Raw genomic sequence first — 23,703 nt, 5'->3', positions numbered from 1 at the left:
GCATTAATTGAACATAATATGAGTAAACGCCTTAATCTAATCACAAATCAACAATATAGAACCTCATCATAACTATTATTTGATTCCTTATCATGTATATTAATTGTGAATTTTGCTGCAACTTCTTAGCCTTGTGTTATTTTTGATGTTCAAGCCATGTGACATTTGTTAATATTTAAAATCATAACCAAATACATCGATTGCCTTACCTTGACTCCTATTTGTGTATAAATGCCATGCTTCTGAATACTGATCTTATTAGTCGATGTGTCTTTCTATGACGGGGCGGAAGGTCGGCGGTTCGATCCCCGGCTGCTCCAGGTCACATGTCAATGTGTCCTTGAGCAAGACACTTAACCCCAAATTGCTCCCAAAGGCATAGCCATCGGTGTGTGAATGAGTATTTAGATTAGATCCTGATGGGCAAAGGTGGCACCTTAGTAGCCTCTGCCATCAGTGTATGAATGTGTGTGTGAATGGGTGAATACTGACATGTGGTGTAAAGCACTTTCAGTGGTCGGAAGACTAGAAAAGCCCAAGTCCATTTACCATGACCTTTGACAAGATTATATACCAATTCAAAATGACTTTTCTTTGTTTTCTTTATTGAAAAACACACACACAAGGTCTACATAAAAATGCGTAATACACAGGAGAACTGAATCATCTCAACTGCACTGCACAATGAGCTTATGAATAAAATCAAAATTGGTATGATTGAAACTCTTGGAGCTGCAAGCAGGAGAGCATATTTCAACTTAATGTGTGGAATGTGTTGCATATTGTTCACATTTGTGTTTATGTGTGCAAGTGGCTTAATAGACAACAAGTTTTGGAATGAAACATTTACTAGTTTATGTCTCTCATTCAACGCTAACATGTCTAAATCAGTCATGTTTTTTTGTTTTTTTTATCTTTAAATATGTTCTGGAGATACAACTTGTGCCGGTAACGTTAGGGCACATGTGGTTCGATCTATATATTGAGCAAAACTGTTCCACAACAATGTTAGTGTAGCTTTACTTCAAACAAAAAATCAATTGCACACTCAAGTTCTGATTGTTTTAACTTACAAATTGGTCTAAAATAAAAATAGTGATTATCATCTCACTTCCAAGTAAGTGCTTAGGCTTGGTTCAACGATTACCGCCTGTGTTTTGAAACACTATGAACCAGTGTTTATATGTCGCTGAACTGTTTATAAACTTAACGAAATGCACATAAACATTCTTCTTCTGGCACAAAAAAGGGTTCCTCTTGTGTCCCAAATATATGACAGGCCTGCTTTGGTACATATTTAACAAAAGGGGAGAAACAAACGACATATCTGTCAACTTCTCAATTTGGGAGGGTGTAGCTTATGTAGCTATAGTTCCGCTTACGCGCAAGTACTCACGGTTGACCTATGCAACGGCGATCTCTGGAATGTGTCATAGCACCTGAAACTCTAACCTGAACGGGTTAACGCAAAAGTCATCTGTCACAAGATGTGACACCAATCGGTCCGTAATAAATTCCCTCTCCAGGGAAAAAACAAATTAAGCATTTCTACAAAAGACAAAAGTCTTTCTGTAGAAGAAAGTCATGAACACTGGGGAAAGGCAACATAGTCCAAGCAAGTACATTCCACATGACCTGAGTTATTGTTCTGTGTAGTGTGGGGCAATAAAACACGGCAATGGGGGAAGTTGTGTGCTTCGTTACTGGTTATTTGGTCACTGAAAAACATCTGATATTTGCCTTTTGTGTTGAGCTAATTAATAGTGATCAGACTAGAAAAGCAGATCTATGTCTCGGCTTGTAAGCTTGTTGGGTGGAGCACTCAAGCAACTGCTGGTTTCACAAAGACATTGTGCTACAAATACTTTAAAATAAACAAATAAAAATAGGCCATGGTCTGTATCATTCTGAGCCATGTCTTAACAAGTGCAAACCCTGTGGTTAATGTGGGGGCAATGTGTTCTGACTGTAAGACATCCTGATATGCTAAATACATGAATCAAGCATTTCCCATCCTGTCAAAAAGCTTACGTATATGTACTTTAGCTGTTAGCTCGCTGAACACCGAACAGCCAAGAAGCTGGTTAGATAACATGAGTAGAATGTGTTTCTCTGATACCCCATAGCTGTCTCTTGTGAAAGATTTTTCCTTTTTCCTTTTATCTTGATAAAACTGCCAGTGCCACGTAACACAATCATTTGAGCAGTAATTTATATATATATATATATATATATATATATATATATATATATATATTTTTTTTTTTGAAAAAGAAAGCGAAGTTATTTTTGTTATGGGTGGTGTCACGGTACAGAGAAGGCTGGGTTAGTGATGGGTGAAGGGAGGCGGTGCCCAAGGTCAGCACACTCTTAAGTCTGGACAATGATCAAACAATCAAGCTTGTGCAGCAGGATGCTGGTGCCATTACCCTACTTTGTGTTTGTCATTTCTACACCTTAGGCACTCCCTGCTGGCTAACGTTAGGATTAACGGAGTGCAAGGATTTTTTTATTCTTTTTTTTGTTTTTTTTGTTTTATAGCCATACCACCTGACTAGCTGTAAAGTTTCAGCCGTAGGTGGTTTGGTTATGAATACCTGAGGACTAGCTGGTGAGGAGAACTTGTGCTGCGCCATCTGTGTCGGGGCTCTGGCTATCTGTGCGGTTATCTGTGTTTACGCCTGTGCTTGTGTCGGTGCTCCAGTCAGCGGAGGCCGGAAAGGTAGCTAGTGGTGCAGTGGGCAGAGTTGGGGTCACCTGAGGCCCTGGGCTGTCGTTGCCATGGAGACCGGGGCTGGCGGAGGAGCAGGATGAGGGAATGACGGGGGAGAAGAGGGAGGAGCAGAGGAGTTTGACAGGGCAGAAGGCAGAGCCTCTGGGAATGAAGTTCACCTTGTTTTTGTCAGGGCACGAGAAGAGCGGGAAGCCTTTTGATTTGCCGGATCTGAAGACAAAAAAAAAGTCTTGCTCAGTACTTTTGCTTATTTTCTATTTATTTGACAGTTTTGATTAAATGCAAGTTGTTTATCCTACACAGCTGTTTTGCCCTCATCCCTGCCACCCACAATGCAAATAAGCTTGTTGGCTTTGTACTATCCTCGAACAGGAGCCATGAAATAGTACAGTAAACCGTATCTATTGTTTGTTTTTCTGTTAATAATCAGTACACTCAGTGCTCACACAGGGTACATTTAGAAACCACAAACAGATTGTAAAATGAAAAAAAATACTTACACCATCTCCTCAAACACTTTGACCCTCTCACAGCCCTCTGGAGGTTCCCGTTTGAACATGTAGCTGTTGTTAGGTTTGGGAGATGTGGCAAACTTGGGGAGAGGAGAACTGCAAATATCTGGAAATACAGTAAAGAATATAAAAGGGAAAAGAAAAAAAAAGACTTATTGATTAGACGCTGCAATGTGCTTTTAGTAGGGCTGTGTATCACTTCCCAATACGAGTTTCTGTACGGACACTAAATTAATACTGTTTCAGTACCTTGCTTTATGCAATATAAACATCCTTTTCTACAAACCCTTTTTTTTTTCATGAAACAAAAGAAACCAAACTTCTCAAATGTTAAAACACAAGCTGCCGTACAAGAACTTTGCTTAAAGTTGCAGTAGGTTTTTGGCATCATTGGGAAAAAATTCCATAATAACCTTTCAGCATATTGTAATTCAAGTGTTCTGAGAGATAACTAGACTTCTGCACCTCCTCATGGCTCTGTTTTCAGGCTTTAGAAAATCTAGCCTGTGACGGGAGATTTTGACCAATCACAGGTCAGGTGGACAGCGAACCTCAGATCAGCTCTTACTGCTCGTTTTCCTATTGTGGTTTTTATTTCACGCATTCTTCTTCCTTGTTAAAACCTGGCTCCTACATTACCCACAAGGCAACTCAACCGCTGACAGTTTGGTCAGAGAATCAGGTAATGTAGCGTCAAGCAGAGATGAGGAGCGGGCTGCAGAGGTCTGGGAAGCTCACTTCTTTCTAACCCCCAGATTTTTTATATTTATTTTCAAAAACCTGTAGTCAATGCTGACTCAAGTGACATCACTTGCAGATATCCACACTTCAAGACCTGTAAACAGACTAGTATGTATAAAATCAGTGGAGTTCCCCTCTAAAGCTGCATCTGTCAAACAAAAAAGGCACACCTTTGTCGATTTCCTCTGCAGAGCACGGGCTTCCATCAGGAGAGTGTACGTGGTCAGAGCTGAAGGGGCGGGGCGACGGGCTGGAGTCACCACTTGAAGGGGCCTGCGTGTCCGTGTCACGTGTGTCCCCACTGCTGCTGTAGTGATGCGGAGGGAAGGGGGCGCGGCGGCCATCCACCACATCCATGGTCTGTGAGGTCAGAGTGCGGAGGAGGTGGTGAAAGGTCATGCGTTAACGTACATGGATCCTAAAATGTCAGAGTGGCGGCGCTTAGCGTTTAGAGAATCATAACTCAAAGGTTACATTCAATCACCCATAACAGGAAATGTGTCCTTGAAAAACACATGTGAACTGTTGAAGCATTCCTGTGCAACTCGCTGAACAGCTACCTGCTCACTAACTGTGATGTCACTCTGGGTTAAGAGCATCAGATAAAATATCGTAAATCTAAGAATGACTGGAACTGAAGAGACTCACTGGCGTGTTTGTCTCTCTGCTTAAAGGGCAATTGGGGAAGCAAACACTACACCAGATGGTAATACTTGACAGTAGATGAACAGTGTGATGTGCAGGGCGTTCTGCTTTGGCACAACTGATTCAAATGGGAGGGCAGGAGAGAAAAAGGGCTTGGTGCACAGCAGGCAGTAAATCTGTAGTCCTGCGTATGTTTATATGTGTGTTTAAACTGTGTGTGTGTATATGTGTGTGTGTGTGTGTCTGTGACTTTCTAAGAGGGGAGTTTTACGGACCTGCCAAGGTTCACTACCCCACATCAGACAGGATTTACGGGTGTCCTCGCCTCTGAGCAATTTAATTCAGTGTGAGTGAGAATATATGCACGTCTTACTGTCAAGACAGTATGGTGCACAATGCTGCAAGTGACTTTACAAGACTGTGTTCGTGCATGTCATAAATTTTAAGCATAGCCTAAAAAGCCGTTTTTGACCATAAGCATATTCATACAGTATATATATATATATATATATATATATATATATAAATAAACGTAAAGTTTGACCAATGTCGAGGAAAAATAAATCTCAGTTTTCTTAAAATGTGGGTCCATCTGCGAGGTAAAATTACTGAAAAAGTAATTAAATTTGAACATATAGGCCCATTTCACTCCTTTATCAACAAACATTACCAAATAAAATAAATAAATAAATAAAGTAATCTTTTAGATTCAGAAAGAGAGATATATTTTAGCTGTCAGAAATTCCTACTCTTAATCAAAACTAGGAAGCTGCCATGAACAACTTTTCCCCACTTGGCTGCTCGTATTTACAGTCTGTACGATATGACATATAAACCAATTGGTACAAAAGATAAGGCTTACAGGTATAATATGCAACAATTTCGAAAAAACAATGTATAGGCTGATACAAAAATAATCCCGCTCAAGCATCACTTATTCCCCACTAGAATTGTGTGGCGGTGTCTATTTCTGCAGAGACCTTGCCTTCTGCCGGTGTCTTCTCCTTTCTTATTTTGATTTACTCGGGGCCTTTGGGCCTCACGTGGAGGTGTAACCCCCAGCCAATAACAGCGCGCTGGTTGTGCAGCCCGTTCAGGTGGTCAAATATCGCTGCTTTGTCACGCCCCTCGGCTTCTGATACCAAGGCAAAAGCATTAGGCTATACATCGATGGGCACTAGTCCCCCTTTAGATGCTTTGCGGTTGTATTTGACGGATGAGAACGGGTCTGTTACATCACTGTGAGTTCCCCTGCTCTTCTCTTCTCCTCTGCTGTGTGCAGTGGTTGTTCGTTGCTATCAGTGTGCAAGTTTGACCGAGACACACACACCAGGCAAGGAGGACAGCCTGCCTTTCGGCTGCATTCATTCAAAATCCGGCAACTCGGCACCTTCCCGCAGGATTGTGCGGAGGTGTGCGGGGTTAGTTGTGTGTCTATTTGTGTTTTAGAACATAACCGCCGGAAAACAATCAGAAAATAACATTTTATTTTATTTATCACCACTGCTCTCTCTCTCTCAGCTAGTTGAGCTGAGGAGGAGTGGCCAACTTTGAATGCTGTGTGTTTACAAACACCAACTGCTACATATTATTAAACCACACTTTAAAAACTGCTTGGCTCGTTGCTGTTGTGTGTAGACATCCCTACCTGTATCCCCTGCTCCCAGTCCTCTCTGATAAACACATTTTCTAGCTCGTGGCTGATTCCCTCCACGCTGCTCGGCACCCTGCATATGAAGGATTTTGGCACAGGGATTGTTGACAGGGCTGATGAAGTCCCCTTGTACTGGAAAGACAGACAATTTTAAAGATAAAGAGAAAAATTATATACAAATCAAAATTTGTTCTTCTCAAGTCAGATCAATTGTGCACTAAAATACATAACACTGTGTATGTCTTAGACTCTGTGGCACCGAGATCTGCTTGCGGTATTGAATTGTCGCTGATCCAGTTTCATGAGATATTTAATGGGTGGAGGCGTTCAGTTTAAATACATGTTAGTGGAGTGGGATTAAATATCATAGGGAACAAAAACACAGCCATGATTGTGATCTACCGCATGTGGGTATGGGGCATAGCATATCTCTGTTTATAGTTAATTTTCCCACAGTGGTTGATGTGTACTGTTGCTGGGCGTCTGTTAATGAATGAACTGCAAACAAGGAGAGGACGGGGCATGCCCGGACACATTCCCTCTCCTCTTTTGACACAACTGGTCAGAATGAACTCATTAACTAGACGTCCTCGGTCAAACACAGTGCAACATACAACATCATAAACTTGGACTGTGATCAAATATGGCCTATACACAAGCCTAAAAGGCACATGCAAAACATGCAAAACATGCTATAAAAATAAACCGGCACTTTCACTCTACACCTACTCCTCAAATAGTGACTGCATAATTATTGCATGCTGATAAACTACAGCTTTATAACTACCAAACTTAAACTAATGTAGTAAATGAAAATGTAAAACCCTGATTTATAATTTGATACCATTAACCAAATAATGCAGAAAGCCACCTTGCTTAACCCTGGTATATTCATATTCAGTTAGCTTATCTCCAACAGCTGTGATATGGTTTGGTCACCATCTGTTTAATTTGTATGTTTTTTGCTTGGCTGCTAAGCTACCTTATCATATACCCGCTGTCAGGGTAACATCTTGCATCACCAAAGTCAGAGTTAGTTAATGTTTTCACCTGAAAAGAGACTCAGTTTGGCATGGCATGAGTACCGACATGAATAACTCACCTGCGGTTGGCATGCAGTGCCATACTGCGCCTGTTGCTGCAGCTGCAGTGAGCTGTGCTCCCTGTCTTTGCTCTGCCGGCTGACCTGTTTGCTGCGCTGCAGCTGCAGTCTCAGTTTAGCAATCTGCTGGAAGAAAAGTAACATGACTTCAGCAAATGACAGGATCACAATTTGAGTTAGGAAGGCTGTATTTCTGTCAACATGTACATTTTAAATGTTCTCCTTCAGTGAAATGAATGAGGCCAGAAGGTGATGAGCACATTTACTCCCATGTAGGGCTGCAATCAACGATTATTTTCATAATCAATTTATCTGCCGAATATTTTTTGATTAATTGTTTGGTGTATAAAACATCAAAAAACGGCAAAAACTGCCTGTCACAAAGTCCTAAAGCCCAAGGACTCACAGTGACCCTGATGAAGACCTATGTTGGACGCAACGCGTTGGTCATTTTAAACAATTATTGCCATGTCAAATAAAGGCATTTTAATTTTGTTCAACCACTACTTGCATTTTGTAGTTTTTTGAGATGTCTTCCAATATTTTGTTTTGTTCAACCAACAGTCCAAAACCCAAAGATATTCAATTTCCTATAAAGTCAAGACAAGAAAAAGATGAATATATATATATATATATATATATAGCTTAAAAAAAAGTGACTTAATTGATTAATCTATCAAAATACTTGCTGATTCATTTTCTGTCAATCAACTGATCAATTAATTGTTTATCATTTAATTTATCGCTGCAGCTCTACTTTCACGTATTTAACCTTTGGACAAGAAAAGATATGAAAATAATTTTACAGATCTGACATATTTAGTGTTATAGTGATATTTTTATTGATGTTCCTCCTTTTGCAGCAGCTGGTAGAACAATGACAACCTACACTGATAAGAATATTGTGTTATTTACCAAATTTATATTTTCTTATAATTTTTAGGATGGCTGGCTTTGTCTTATGTGGCTTACAACATTAATATGGCACTATATGTGCTACTGTGTGAACCCATAAAGACCGACTTGTGAATATTGTTGCAGACTACTATAGTGCATATAATAAATCAGCCATGCATGTCTGATGATGAAATGAGTTAGGTCAATGGGTGTTTCTGCATCTGGCCCAGTATCAGCCTAAAAACAGGATACCCTTTGTGAGTCTAACAGACGCAGTTGTACTATGCAGACAAAGGTGTGGTCTTCAATGCTGATCTTGTAATCCTGGCAACACAGTCAACAAAGAGACTTGCTCTTTTCATAGATGTCCTCCCACACATGTAATCGCAGAGGTTAGAGATCTAGAATACAGTTCGCTACATTCATTGAGTGACCGCAGCAGTCGATAACGACAAGTCCAGGCAATCCCGATGTAATCTCAGAGGATGAGAAAGAGAGGTTTTCCTGGCTGTATTGATCGTACAGGCCAAGGCCCTGGGACTGTCTGCAGAAAGTCGAACACTAAATTGTTCCAGTGGGCCTACTTGTAGTGTGTACATTTACACCTGAATGTGATTTATGAAATTTGATTCCAACAATCGGATTTCATGAGATCAAACCGCTGAGCTGGGAAATAGGTTTTGTGCATTCCTTGTGGCTGCATCTATTAAAATATGTCTCTTCCAGTCTCCCTTTTACAACTGTTGGCATTGCCTAAATGTAATGTGACTACTAGTAGTTTGCATACACACCATTCTATTCATAATAAAAACCTAACACTTCTTTCTCATCTTAACAATTTAATAGTAATGCAAATAACATCTAATTCTTGAGCATCAAGATCTGTCACTTAATGCGCCTAGCATGAGCCCAGCGTAGCCTGGCCAGGTGACACATGGTCAACAAAGTAAGGGCAAAGCCTGCTCCATTGAAAACACATTAGAGTACCTACCATACCTGTGTTTTATGAAGTTGAACTTATTACGAACTTGAATAACACCATCGTTGGAAGGTCATAAAATGAAGTCATGTACGGAATGCAGTTCTGCATACTGGTCTTTACATCTGGTTAAAGGTGATTCTTGAAGGTGTGCTTGTGAGTTTGTAAAAAGACTCTGAATGATGTTTTTTCTGGTCAATACCAGTGGGCAACTTCCGGTTCTAAAAAGTGAAGCCAATGCGGAAGTGCCTTAAACTTGCCTTCTTTCTAACAGCCAGCAGGGGGCGACTCCTCTGGTTGCAAAAACAAATCCGATTGTATAGAAGTCTATGACAAATTACTACTTCTAACTAGATTTATTACCTCAGTAAACATTGTAAACATGAGTTTATGGTCTCAATCGCTAGTTTCAAATCTTTGTCAATACAGCATGATGTTCATTTTGTAAATTATGGCAAAAAAGGCTGAACTCGTGGCTTCAAAACAGCAGTGCATAAACCATTGGGTGAGATCACGGTGACTACTTCTTATATACAGTCTATGGTCAATACTAACAAAAACCCAAGACACCTGTGTGCCATCAACATTTTGGAATTAAATATTGATGACACAGATTTCAGATCTTGTGTCGGAAACAGGAAAATATGAATGTCTATTGTGTTGCAGAACCATCCATAAGGCTTTTAAGTAATGTGAATTACCCTGAATAAGTTCACTCAATGCAAACTAAAGAGGGAACAATATGGTTGTGTCACCCTTGAGGGGAGCTCCTGCACAGTCTCTCAAAAACAACAGGCCGTAATGAGATGCGAGGGTGCAGTTGAGTGGGAAACAGAGGGGAGAAGGAGGTTAAATTTAGACTGTGGTTTGGAGAGTTGGAGACCTAATAGCTCCATGTGGTCGGCTGGTTGGCCACCAAGCCCAGCAGATAGACAGAAGTGGAAACCAGCCTTAAGGAGCATAATATTTAGGCTGACCTCAAACCCTAACAAATAAAACACATTCTGAATAAATGGAATGAACCTCAAAAATGACAAAAACATGCTCTTTGAACTGGCTGTGTGAATGTTTTAAACCAGTCTGGCCCAGCTTAGTGTCAGATTGCTGACACTACTCCACTGTGTTAATCCACCATCTGTGGTGTTTGTCAGCAGCAGCTGTGACTTGGGTGAAGCGAGGTTAAGACAGGTGAATTTACCTCTTTGAGGTGGTCTGCGCTGCCCCAGGAGGCTGACCGCTGGTGAGGACTTCCCTGTTCTGCTCCCTCATCAATCCAGAGACCTGGAGTCTGAAACACATAAATACATGCTGACACATAACCACATGTTACACAACTCTACATTATTTCCTCTAACACAAGTCATGTTAGTGATACGTGCTCCAAATGTACTGTACGACACTGTGGCCACCAAATAGCATATCTTATGTTGTATATGCACACAGAGATAAGTATAATGTACTCCTGCACGAGAGCATAAACACGAGTTTCTATTGTGTGCAAAGATATCTAAATAGAATACATTACATCTCCCTTAAAGCCTAGGATTAACTAACCTGTAGTTTCCGAGATTTGTTTACGAGGCAGGGTGGCCTAATGTTTACATAGATCAGATAACTGAAAGGTCACAGATGTAGAGTCCTTGTTGAGTCTTGTTGAATATATGCCCATCAAGAGATATGTGTGTTATGAAATGTCCTTATTTATTTTATATTTTCACTTAAGTTTTTTACACAATGAAAATACAGTTATTATGAATGATACACACACATTTCTACCTACATATACATTAATTTAAAGTAAATAAAAGCTTATGCAGGAGAAGTAGGAAACTCAAAGCTTATACAAAGACCTCTCCTAAAAACTTTAAAAAATGTCCTTGATAAAGACACCAATGTGCCACCTCATTGTGAAGTCACTCAGGATGTGAGCATCAACTAAATACCTTAAAAGTCAAATATTTGGATAACCAGTTGAGAAAGACGTGGGTGAAAGCAGGAATGAGTGCCGTGTGCTCAAAAGTAAAGCTGAAAATCTGGAATCAATAAAAAGGAGGAAAAGAGTCATGACATACCATCCCTGAGGAAAGAACTACATTCAACAGGAAAAAACAAAAGTCATAGCATGTTTGATTGCTACCATTAGAAAGCCAGGTTAAGATAAATACATCTGTGACTAGTACATTGCGAAATCCACCAGCCATTTAACAAGCCGTAGTTTGAGAAAATAATTACAGGGCTACCAAATAATATATGGTTACCTGCCTTGTCAGCCACAGGTGACATTTACAAGGACTTTACTAGCAGCTGGTGCTACTTTTCCACCTTGGAGTTTCCATCATTTCCCCTATAGTGAGTCTACAAATATCAATTTAGCCTATATACACTACTGTGATTTGGCAGAATATGTACAGCACAATGCTACGCTTATATCAAGTGAACGAGTCTACAGAGAAATTTTGTGTCGTTAGTACACCAATAAGAAAACATCTAATATACAAAACATCCCCTAGCAGAGAGCATAGAGGCAGTTCTGTCTCACTGAACACGTCTTTTATATCTCTACTGCATAAACAAGGAAACGGTTAAGTTATGTAAATATATGCAAAAACAGAAACAGACTGAGGATGTTTCATAGGGTTGTCTGAAACCACATACTTCCCCCTGATTATGCAGATCAACAGTGCCTCTGGTCCTCAAACAAATCCTCAAACATCTGACGTTTTATGGTCATCACAGTGGTACGAAACATCTTAAATGTCAGTGTCTTCACACTGCCTTATGTCTGACCCCACACAAACAGACAAACCTCTATGGCTCTCCAGCTAACGCACAAGCCTTGCCCTATGATATGGAATATCACACTGTGAATAATGAGGAACACCCGTGAAGCCGTTTGCGCTGGATTGCTGGCGCTGGCTTCCCCAGAAAAGGACAGCGAATTAAATGGGTGCTTGTGCTCTCATAAAAGGGACCAGTGTGCTTGGCCACGCTGGATGGCAGATGTGTAGCTAGCCTTTAGCATTAACATTTTGTGCATGGCCTATGGAATGGCTTGTGCCATTTGATGCCTCTGCCAGACTTCGAGGGACTCGATGCTGCAGCTTAATCTGCTCATACAAAATGCAGATTGCTGCAAAAGGGCAGACGGGCTTTATTGAGTTGTGGACTTAGCCGTTGAGGAAAAACTAAGTTCTCACAGATGTTCAATGACGTCAAATAGGGAATGCTACCCACTACTTGTAACTCAATGAAATGTGAAACACTTTCATTTGGCAGTGACTGATAATGATGTGTAGGTTTTCATAGGGCTGGGCAATACTGGTTAAAATGAAAAGCACAATCATTTTTGAGAATCAACAGAAAAATGGAGGGATCGTGGTAGGGCTTTGTTGTCACTCTGACAGGACAAAGTGGTATTACTGGACATATTTTAATTCAGTACCATTCAGTTCAGTTATTTACAGGTGGTATTTTTCTTCATCTGAAAGTGTAGCTTCATTCTCATGAGCCTTAAATCAAATTAATAATTTTTAATTTGACATATGGCAGGTGTCAAGGTAGGAGTCATGTTTTTCTTTGTGGTGATATCTCAGTTTGCAATTAAACTCCTAATTCTCCCCCAGGTACACATAGTAAGACAAGACAGTTAAAAATACTGGAGGCTCTCTTTTTTGATTGACACTGTTCCCTCAAACAAACTGTCTGTTAACAAGAACACCCGGCTTTATTTACCACAGAGGCCCTTTTATCATGCTAGCTCTTGAACTTCCGGCCCGAGTTGTGTGCTTTGTAGACTTGTGTACCAGGTGTTGTGCCTGATAATGCACTGCTGTGCAGATAAAACTCTGTTACCGTAGCCTGCAGCTTGCTTCCCATTATGATTCCCACCCAAAGGGTTACATGCAGGCAACATCCTCAAGAATCCAGCTCTGTTCCAAAGCAGGAAATAATGACTGTGGCTTCAATAGAATAGCAGTGGAACTTGTGCTGGTTTGTTTAGATTGCAAGTCGAGACACGCGAGCAGAGTGCCACTGCTATCATTTGATGGGGGTTTAGAGATGAGGAAAACATGCACTCTGATTTGGCTAGTTATCTGGTGCATGTCTGAAACTCACTGAGCATTACAGAAAACGGATAAATGTCTCTAAGACAGCATTTTTGTTGTTTGTTCTTGCTTCATTCATCTATATTTACATAGACCAATAAACAGAAACATACACATCTGTTTACATTACGCTCATATGAAGCAAAAAAGGGGCATAGTGATGGCAGATACTATGTAATACAGCACTAATGTAGGGTTAATTATGTGCGTCCATCTTAAGACCCGACACACCAAGCCGAAAGATGGATATCTGGCAACGGCAGGCCCTCATTAACACCTATATTACCGATTACACCGGACATTTTACAAGAAAATATATGGAGCAGACACTTGACAGTTTATAATTGTGATGTCCGTTGTATGACAAAAAGAAAGAAAAGCAAAACGACTGTGGGGTCGGTGAATAGGGGGAAAAAATAAAAAAATACAGGATAGTAATGCGATATTTTGAGTGGCAGTATTGTATTGATACACGGACATCAAGTATCGATCATTTATTATATAAACTATTAACCTCTTAACAATCCGACAGTCTGTCTTTCAGAGGTTGTAGCAGGCTCAGTCTTAAAGCTAGTGAAGATACGGGTATCATATGAAACTAGAAAACGTAAGGAAAGGATTGGTAGTAGGAAGAAGGAAGGAATCCTCGACCTTCCACCTCAAGATATGTGACTGAAAACAGATGAACAGAGTGAGAACTCCATTTTGTTAGATAAACCCAATGTTAAACTGCTTAATTTGCAGCTGAAAAAGGTAATAAATCGCAATATATCTTATCACAATACTCAGCATATCACAAAATGTTTAAAATCACAATAAGAGTGTATCAGGACTTCAGTATCGTGATAATATCGTATCGTGGGGCCTCTGGTGATTCCCACCCCTAGTGGTGGGCAAGTAATGCAATCGATCTATGTCCGAACATCGTGTAACACGTACTACCGCGGCAAGCCTACAATGAGACAGTTTAAGCAGATTCACTGTGGCGTGAAAAACAGCAGGCTAGTTTGTTTGTCTTTCCGTTATGTTTTTTCGCAGGCGCAGAAAGTACATGCATGTCAGTGGTCAGCTGGTCATCGGCTGTAGTCTTTGTATTATGTTCGAGTGCAACTTTTAACAGAAGACGTGAGGCGACGCAAACTGTTTGATCAGTCTGCCTTTGTCGGTTCTAGGTCTTTGAGGTCGGCTTGGTGTGTCAGGGCCCTAATCTTCATACAGACATTCTCTGTGTTCTGTAACCACAGGGCCTAGAACACACAGACCTATCCCGGAACAGTGATTAGCATATGTATGGGCCCTCTGCTCCTCAACTCCCACACAAAAGGCAGGCGGGCCGTGCAGCCACGAGGGCCAGGTGGTAAGCAGTGGGATTTCTCCTCGACTCAGCCACAGCCTGGGGGACAGGTGCAAACAACTTCACCTCCATGCAAGGCTACATAACAGCTCAAAGGAGAGGCTGTCTTGAACTTGCGCAATGCACAACAAAAGAGGCCAGGGACCTTTTGTCTGCTGCTCTCTGCTGTTGTTGTCTTATAGAAAGAGCTGGGCCCAGGCATCGCTTTTTAAACAGGAAGTGGTCTCTCACTATCCTTGGGGGAGTTTGTGCATTTAATCGTTCAAGGATTGTTAAGTGTGTCACACTCTCTCCCACATCATTACAACATAGCCAAATGTTTTCCATCTCAAATTTCAACAGCTTTGATAGACATAAATCTCTTAAACTGGATTTTCATTTTGGTCAGCCTTCAATCAGATCTTTGCTGATAATGGCTGGGAAATATGGTCATGGCCATATCACTATATAGCACAAGTAAATAACTAAATATCACAATGTGACAAAAAAAACAGTAGGTCTACAAGATCACTGTGTATACATGCCTAGACGTTTCTTTCCTGCAACAACAGTTTTCAAGACCAGATAATTATCAAATTGATTTTCCATACCAATCTTTCCAGGCCTGCAAAGGAACCCTGTAATAAGAGGTATTTATTCTGCATACAGCCACTTCAAGACAGAAGTGGCTGTATGCAACCACTTCCTCAGCCTACACACAAAGAAATGTGAGGCAAATGAGGGGTTAAAGGGATGAAGCCCATGTAAATTAGGCTTGGCGGTCTTCATTCAGACACATGAAAGGCTTCTGTCAGCAAAGAGGGAGCAGCCCATGTCATGATCATGCATAGTCAATATTCTTTCATAACACAAACCCACCCCAAACCAACAACCCCCCAAAAAATTAAGCTCTTAGAGAAAAACTGCATTTAGCCATCAGTCACATGGCAAGATTAGTGGGTGGGCTGCTATCCAGGAATACTGTGGTGAGGCTCAATATGAAATCCATGCATAGCTCTTATGAAGTGTTATAATGTATTAAAATGTAGTGCTCTGAGGGAATTTAGGAATATTTCCTGCAAAGTCCATTAGGCCTGTATTGACAGCAGACTCCACCACCAGATTACTGTAACTAAATATTTGTCCACGGCTTGTAAATTTGTCTTCACCGGCTACTACGACAGAAACCAACAGTTATTGGGAACTACTATAATTTGCTGGGAGAAATGAAAAGTAAGTGTGGAAACTGGAGATTTATCAGACACTCTGGTCAAAGTACGGGCCATATTCAGATATTTTAATGTATTTTAGCTTTGTGAAACTTTAAAATAACTTGATGTGAACCTTACTGGGTAAAACACTTCCAGGTCACGATTATTAAACTAAGTTCATCCTGGTGTTTCTTTTTCTCGTACTACCCCTCCTGAATATGACTGTTTAAGCCATTTGACTCTTACTTTTCCAAACTTGATTTTCTTAATTTCCCCTGCCGCAGCAACGGGCATCCCTGATTAAGTACCCCCAAACCAAATGAACAATGTGATAATAAATCAATCACTGTCACCCGCTGAGATGAATAAGATCAATTTGGTTACAAGTAGACGACATATGTGGTCTTTGTAGTGCGAGTTAGCGCCTCTTCGCTTTGTCTCTTCTATTTTTCCTGGGACCATGGACGCTGCGGTCATTTGGTACCGTTAATAACGATGTGAAACTGCGTAGTTTTAAGTCAAAAACCTTCTAATTTTCTTGGCGGAGGACCCCAAACCCAGACAGCTTCACAGTACCTATCATGAATAATATGATATCACTGACTCCTAATCAGGCCCATAGCCAAGATAGTGTTTTTTTCTGAATGGTATGTACCTGTGTGGCTTTGTCTTTCATACAGGAAGGGTAGGGTCCATGGGAGTCCCGAGGCCACTGGCCGGTGAGGTATGGCCCTGTGATGGCGTCCAGGGAAGATGTCCGCCGGATGGCACTGGAACTCCGAACCTGTAACTTGGACCTTTCTGCTGTGAATTCGGAAAGAACAAAGAAACAGGATGAGACACACACAAACACAAACACATGCAGGTGTCAACAATAATTGAGCAACATTACAAAACACCCTGAGGCATCTTTGAATTTGATTTGCCAACTTTACTAATGTTGGCAATAAGACTAAGTTCAACATACAAAACTAAAATGTCACATTGTAATAAATTCATCAATGCAAATGTGTAGCCATGGACTGGGGGCCATATTATTTTGAGTGGCACACAACTATAATGGTTTACATAATCATGTATCGTGAAATGAAAAGCAATTGCGCAATCCAAGTCTTGCTGTCAAAATAAGTTGGTTTCCTTAACCTAGTTTCTGCAACTGTCTTGTTGTGGGTGCATAAAAGAGATTGTGGGTAGATCTTCACATTACAAGAATAGAAATATTTCAGTCAATCACAGAATGAATTGTTACTCAGGTCCCTGGCTGCAAAAAGTTAGATAATATCTCTAGAGACAGTACATTATAATCAATCAACACTTCCCCTTCGCCAGTTAACTACTGCAATTAACAGTGTTTTATTGAGACGAGACCTTGCCATGCAATCTCTTCCTGTTCTCAAAGTGTGGAAATTTTTTCTAATCTCGTAAGTATTAGTGCAGGGCAAACAAACAGGCTTGAGAACAGAGGCCCTGCAGCAAATGTAAATGGCTGAGCAGGAGTATCTGATGTTATGAGAGCAGTCTGCTGTGAGCCAGAACAGTTAAGCACACACCACCCACATAAGAACTCATAAACAACCACACCACAATGCACATCAATACTGCCTGCATCCACTCAACATTCCTGCAGTGACACGCAGTTTAAAAAAAAAAAAAAAAAAAAAAAAGACAGAAAAACAAAACATGCAAACACAAAGACATTAGCTTGAGAATAGCATGAGACTGAGGTAAGAGCTGGATTAACTTTATTAGCCCCAATTGCAGTTTGTGTGATTACTAAAAGCAAATGAAAGCTCCCTCATTTCTGTATCAAGAAGACAGAATAAAAGGAATGAGCTTGATGATCAGGAAAAATGTATTCTGTTCCTTGTCTGAGTAGGTTTAGGCAGAGGCCTTTCCAACATGAACACACAAACCGACACACTGACTAAACTATCTACATGAGGCACCCCTCTCCTAGCAGAACTACATAGCTGGTCATTGTTGTTCTTTGTTCATAGAATACACAGGCCTACCCACCCAAAGGTATTGCCTAAGTAAGCTTACTGGGCTACAGTAAAATTCCCTGAAGCATTGTAGACAAAGGAACCAGGCTAAATTTCCATCAATATTGATACAGGCCAAGCCAGTGCTCTCAGAACCGGGATTGTGGTTATTTTCCATCGTCTCCCCACTTGCCAGACTAGAATAATCTCCTGATGAGAAAAAAGAAACAGTGTGAAAGAAGCCAAGACATCAAAGCAGTCCATCTGCTGATTTCAGGGATAAGTGAGTGGTGTATGTGACATTAAAAGGAATATTTTCAGGTTGAATTTTAATAAGAACTTTCCTTCACCGGGCAATTCGGCAAGCTGTGAAAAAGTCTCTGCATATCCAGGGGATAAATGGGTGGTTTATTAACTGTAGAGCAGAGGCAAATGTGAAAACAAACACGTGGTCCAGATCAGTAAACCATAGCAGAATGGTTTCCTGTAGGTTTTCACAAGGCTGCACGACACAGGTTGAAAGGAAACATTTTGCTTCATCTTGCAATCACAGAACAAAATCACTTTTGGTATCTCAGAATTTCTCAATTAAATGACACTACAATTTTAGTTTGTGCTAAAGTTAAACCTGCTAGGGCTTATCGGTCACTTTAATAAACACTTGGACATATTTAATTCAAGTCAATTTTATTGTAATTGCTCAAATTACCTACAGTGAATAATGAAAAATGGAATTGCCCACTGTGCAAACGTGGTCATTGTTAAAAAGGGTGCTATGAGAAAACCTAAACAATGGATGCAGTGTCAGATTATACTGATACTACTGAAATGACTACTAATACTACTTATCATTTGCCAAAATGTGAGTATTATTTGTTATATTTACTGTATTATATAAACTACTGATACAAGTGACTATTGATTCTGTAAATACTTATAATACTGTGTGTTTATGTACTATATTAAAATATAAAAACAGTACCTATCATGGAGGAATCTCTTTAACTACTAGGCCAACCTGCAGTTCATATTTCAATAATGTTCTACATGAGTTGCTCAAGCTAGAAAATGTGTTAATTGCAAGCAGTAGTTGGAGCAGGGACTGTCTTTCATACAATATGACTGATATTAATCTTGGCCATGATCTTTTAAAGTTATGAGCTTCAGCATCTGTTCCTCAGCTGGTCTGGAAATGGCTTGTTAGCATAAGTCAATGAGTCCAGTGGGTACATCCCACAATAAGTTAGCTTGGGACTAGTTTGAGTGCATCTCAATGGACGAGGAGGGTATGCCAACGGAGTTAACGATTCCAACTTTTATAACTGAGAAGAATGAACAAACTTGACATCAAAGTTAAGATTCAACCAGATGCTCCACAGTCAGTTATGTGCAGGCGGATAAAAGTACAGAAAACACAGCCCAGTTCCACCAGAGTCGACTTGATTTGGACAACACGCTCATTTTCACATTTGGTCCTACTCTGCAGTTTGAATGGTTGACAATGAGGCAGGGCTGTTTCAGCACAGCTGGCACTTTGACAGAGAGCAGGACTATCATTGTTGGGACAGTGTGGTAAGTGAATGATGTCATTATGGTGAACCTAAAAGGTCATGATGTGGAATATAATACTCTTCACTGCGTCCTTCATCATCATGCTATGATACGAACACCAGTGCAGTCCATTACCAGGGTGACATTGTCGGGCACTAACGCTGATGGTACTGCGAGGCACTTTGGACTGAATTTCCCACCAAATGGCAAGCATTATGTCTGCGAGTGGGTTCAAAGTACTACAATGAATGATAAATTACAAAGTGCTACGCCTCCTGCTTCAGTCTCATCAAGCTGAACTGCTGTGATGAAAGATGAAGATGACTAAATCGTGTTTGCATTTTTTTGACTGCTGATCATAGTCATCATCTGAGGCCACTCCGGCGTGTTTGGACTGTGAGGTCACAGCAATGAAGGCGGGTCAAGTCTCCATCATCACCACTAACATGAGACACTGGCCTGGGTTAGAGGTCGTCTCTCTCAGAGGACTGAGGTATGCGTGGCATGCCACTGGGGTGGGAAATCAACACCAAACGCTAGCCAAACACGGGTGAAAATGTGTCGTGCCTGGCAAGTCTGCCTACTCAGTTGTTATGGAAGAGACTTCGTTTCCTGCCTTGCATGGTACACTGGTCAAGGAGGTTGGAGGTCATCTCATTCAAAGAACTGAGGAATGTGAAACACGTCACAAACATAAAATTCCACACACACAACTCCACAATAACTACCATCCTGCACTGAAACAAGAGGGCTGCCATTTTGGTTAAAAGGTATAAGAGGGAGAAGCTTTTAAACATGACTAATGAAGGTAGCATTGATCTGGGCTGGTGCACCGTGGTTGCTGTGTGGCGTGTTGAGATATGTGACCTAATCTCATTAAGTGCAGAACTGCCTTGTAGAGGGAATACTTGGTACTTTTCAGGGGAACTGATGTAGACTCAGAAATACCCACTCAGGTTCAACTAGAGTCTCTTTTTGTCTCCACATACTGGAAAAGCAAGCTGTATTCAGACACTTCCCATATCACAATGTACGTGGATAATGTGTGGTTATGTGTATGTTTTGGGTTGTCAGGGTTTACAGGAAAAAAACAACAAAAAAATGCAGTTCTGGCACACAAAAAGATACTGCTACCGGTCTGGAAAACCAGCACACAGTGTCGATATTTGGCAGGAAAAGGCGGTCACATAAATGAGATTTAGTGAAACACTGGGAAATGCGGATTTAGGGCTGCCTGGACTCCTTCAGTTTGTCTCCCATTTCCCTTTCCAAGGAGCAGCTGAGCATGACACGAAACGACATAGCGGCTAGCCTCTGTTACCCATGTGCAAGGCAACGTGGTGAAGGAAGCTCAGCATATGTTTCTGAATATGTCCATGTATGTATGGAGTGAGGTCAGAATAAGCAACACCTGACTATTCACTCAGCACTGTGTCTGTCTACTGGGACTGACGTGGCCCCTTTTACAACTGAAAGCATGCCTTTCTGCCAATTCTCTCCTCCCCCTCTCTCCTGTCAAAAGTCCATAGGAAATAAGAGAGCCAATAGTGCACTCTATTCTCTTTATGAGTGCCTAATTGTGTAAGTGGATGATAGGCTAAATAGTTAATGCATCAACTTTTTTTGCAAATCAAGTTGCCAACCTTTGCTCCAGGCTTAAAAAAGGTTATAAAAAATACTATTTAACCCATTTTATTTATTACATCTACCCTACCTATTTTACAAGTGCAATTACCTCTGTTTACATTACATCTATTTTTTATATTTTATACTTCTAGTGTAACACTTCTGTTTATATTTATTTATTACATCTATTTTACCTGTTTTATTTGCTTTATAACTGTGTGTTTTACCTGTTATATGTGTTTTATCTGCCTCGTTTAGTCTTGTCAAGTATTTGTTTTAAAGCACTGACCAGAAGTGGCAACTGTGAATCTCGTATTTAATACAATGACAATAAAGCTTTCTATTCTATTCTATTTGTTTGCACAATTATAATATATTGGGAGGTATATGGTTGAGGAAGAGTTGTGATGAGGGTTGGTTTATATCTACTTTTTAACTCCGGATGGATATGTGGGTTGTAAATAAACTTGGGATGCTGTTCATATATTTAATTTGGGATGTAAATACATCTGGGATAGTTTATATATTATATTATCATTCTATGATATATGAGTTATTAGAGGTGAAGTGAGAAAGGGGTATAGGGAAATATAAGTTTTACTTCTACCTATACTCCTTTTCGGACACTATTACTCTTATTATTATTTTGTATCTGTTTTTATTTATTTTATGTTCGAAATAAAGTCTTTCATTCATTCATAATAATCTAACTTCTGTGTACAATTATAATATATTGGGAGGTATATGGTTGAAGAAGAGTTGTGATGAGGGTTGGTTTATATCTACTTTTTAACTCCGGATGGATATGTGGGTTGTAAATAAACTTGGGATGCTGTTCATATATTTAATTTGGGATGTAAATACATCTGGGATAGTTTATTATATATACATATATATATATATACTATATAATATATAATATATATATATATATATATATATATTATATTATATTATACATATATACTATATAATATATATATATATATATATATTATATATTATACATATATATATACTATATAATATATAATATATATATATATATATATTATATACTATATATTATGTTATAATATATAATCATATATATAATAATCTAACTTGTGTCTACTAGTAAGCAAAAAAAAAGTTACCCTGACAAGTTATCAGTGAGCAACAGCACGTGGTGACATGGCATTTTTTTCAGCCTATGTGTATGAGAAAAAAACAGATTAAAGAAGAAAAGTTACCTCTGGAGACTGGAGAGTCTGGTGGAGGACAGGAGTCCTTATTCTCAGGAGACAGTCTTTGCTTAGCATTTCCTGAAGTGAGTGAAGGGCTGGATGGAGGACTTGAGCCTCGGCTGTTGGTCGTGGCTCCACCACCTCCACCACCACCACCACCACCACCGTGGAGGGTCTGCTGGCTGGACCGCGTCGGGCTGCTCGGTCCTCCACCACGCAGGAGCTGGTAGGGCACGGTGGCTCGGATGGGGTGCAGACGGCAGCTGCTGCTGGAGGAGCCTGGAGAGCCCGCATTGCTGCGTCTCACCCTGGGCTGCTGGAGCGAGTTACTGGGGTTTGACATCCTCCTGGAAAACTGGCTGTAATTCCTATTAAGAAAGGACGTACTGCCAAAAGTTGCTGCTTCTCTAGTAGAGGAGTAGGAGGAGGTTTTGGTGGCGAGAGGTGGAGAACAGTAAGATAAACATTAGCTTGTTAGCAACAAAAAAAAATAAAAGTTAGCTTCCTTTTTTTAACATTTTCAGCTCTAAAAGAGAGAAAAACACACATTATTTAGTATTAACTTACCTCCAAGATACTACCACATAACGTCGTAAGCTTTAATCACTACTCAAGTAACTTTTAAAAGTTGTTTTTCATACTTCTTCAAACATTTAAGTCGTGTTTTTCCAGCTCTGCTGTGTTCCCCATCACGTCCACTCTCTGAGGCTAACTGACAGCAGCTGCGGACTCACTACTGGCTGGTGTCTGTGGGCGGGCTACGCTAAGAGCTTCCGAGCTTCTGATTGGCTGGTGGCGTTATACAGTAAGAGCGCTGATTGGTGCAAATGTTGTCTATGGATTGTGCTTTCAGCCAATCAGGTTAGAGATGTCTTATTAGTGTGGGTAGTTTTTTTTTTGTGTGTGGAAAAAAAATGAAGATGTAGAAATATACTTATACCAATACTATAATATACCAAATTATGCTTATTCAATATATATAACAGTATACAACCAGCACTGCTCCCAGTAAACCGCTTACACTAACACACAAAAAACTGACAATAACACAGTCACATGATATTGATCTTGCCCAGTTATGTTGGCTTTTTTAAAAGTTTTCCTTTTCTTTTTTATTTTTTTTATTTATTTATTTGTTTATTAATTTTTATTTATTTATTTATTTCTTTCTTTAATTTATTTTTCTCTCCATTTTGTTTTATCCATATTTAATTTAATTTAATTTTGTTATGAGGAAAAGGAAGAAAAAGAAAAAAAGGAAAATATATGTATATATAAAAAAAGGAAAAAACAAAACAAATTAATTTGAGTTTCAAGAATAAAGATATATTATAAAGTAGTAATTTTACATGTTTTTTTATCTTGTAAAGTTATGACCTTATTCTCGTAATATTACGACTTTTT

General features: G+C 39.9%; 1 protein-coding gene across 3 annotated transcripts; it reads right to left on the bottom strand.

Moving 5' to 3' along the window:
- Positions 1-588: 588 nt before the first annotated feature.
- Positions 589-23,226, bottom strand: LOC141778543 (glucocorticoid-induced transcript 1 protein-like). Of its 3 annotated transcripts, none has more exons than XM_074652877.1 (9): positions 22,867-23,226; positions 22,306-22,706; positions 16,570-16,715; positions 10,463-10,552; positions 7,389-7,514; positions 6,281-6,418; positions 4,158-4,347; positions 3,235-3,352; positions 589-2,944 (listed from the first exon to the last, which is right to left on the bottom strand). In XM_074652877.1, the coding sequence occupies exons 2-9, from the start codon at positions 22,640-22,642 to the stop codon at positions 2,605-2,607; spliced, it is 1,485 nt and encodes a 494-aa protein (XP_074508978.1). In that variant the 5' UTR covers positions 22,643-22,706; positions 22,867-23,226; the 3' UTR covers positions 589-2,604. The 3 variants fall into 3 exon arrangements, with proteins under 3 accessions (XP_074508978.1, XP_074508976.1, XP_074508977.1); XM_074652875.1 differs by having other exon boundaries at positions 16,570-16,718; positions 22,867-23,049; XM_074652876.1 differs by having other exon boundaries at positions 7,389-7,511; positions 16,570-16,718; positions 22,867-23,042.
- Positions 23,227-23,703: the final 477 nt, after the last annotated feature.

This window comes from Sebastes fasciatus, chromosome 12 (genome assembly GCF_043250625.1).
Source record: "Sebastes fasciatus isolate fSebFas1 chromosome 12, fSebFas1.pri, whole genome shotgun sequence".
Taxonomy (NCBI): domain Eukaryota; kingdom Metazoa; phylum Chordata; class Actinopteri; order Perciformes; family Sebastidae; genus Sebastes; species Sebastes fasciatus.
Note: the sequence above shows the minus strand (reverse complement) of the source record. Positions and strands in the feature narration are given on the sequence as shown.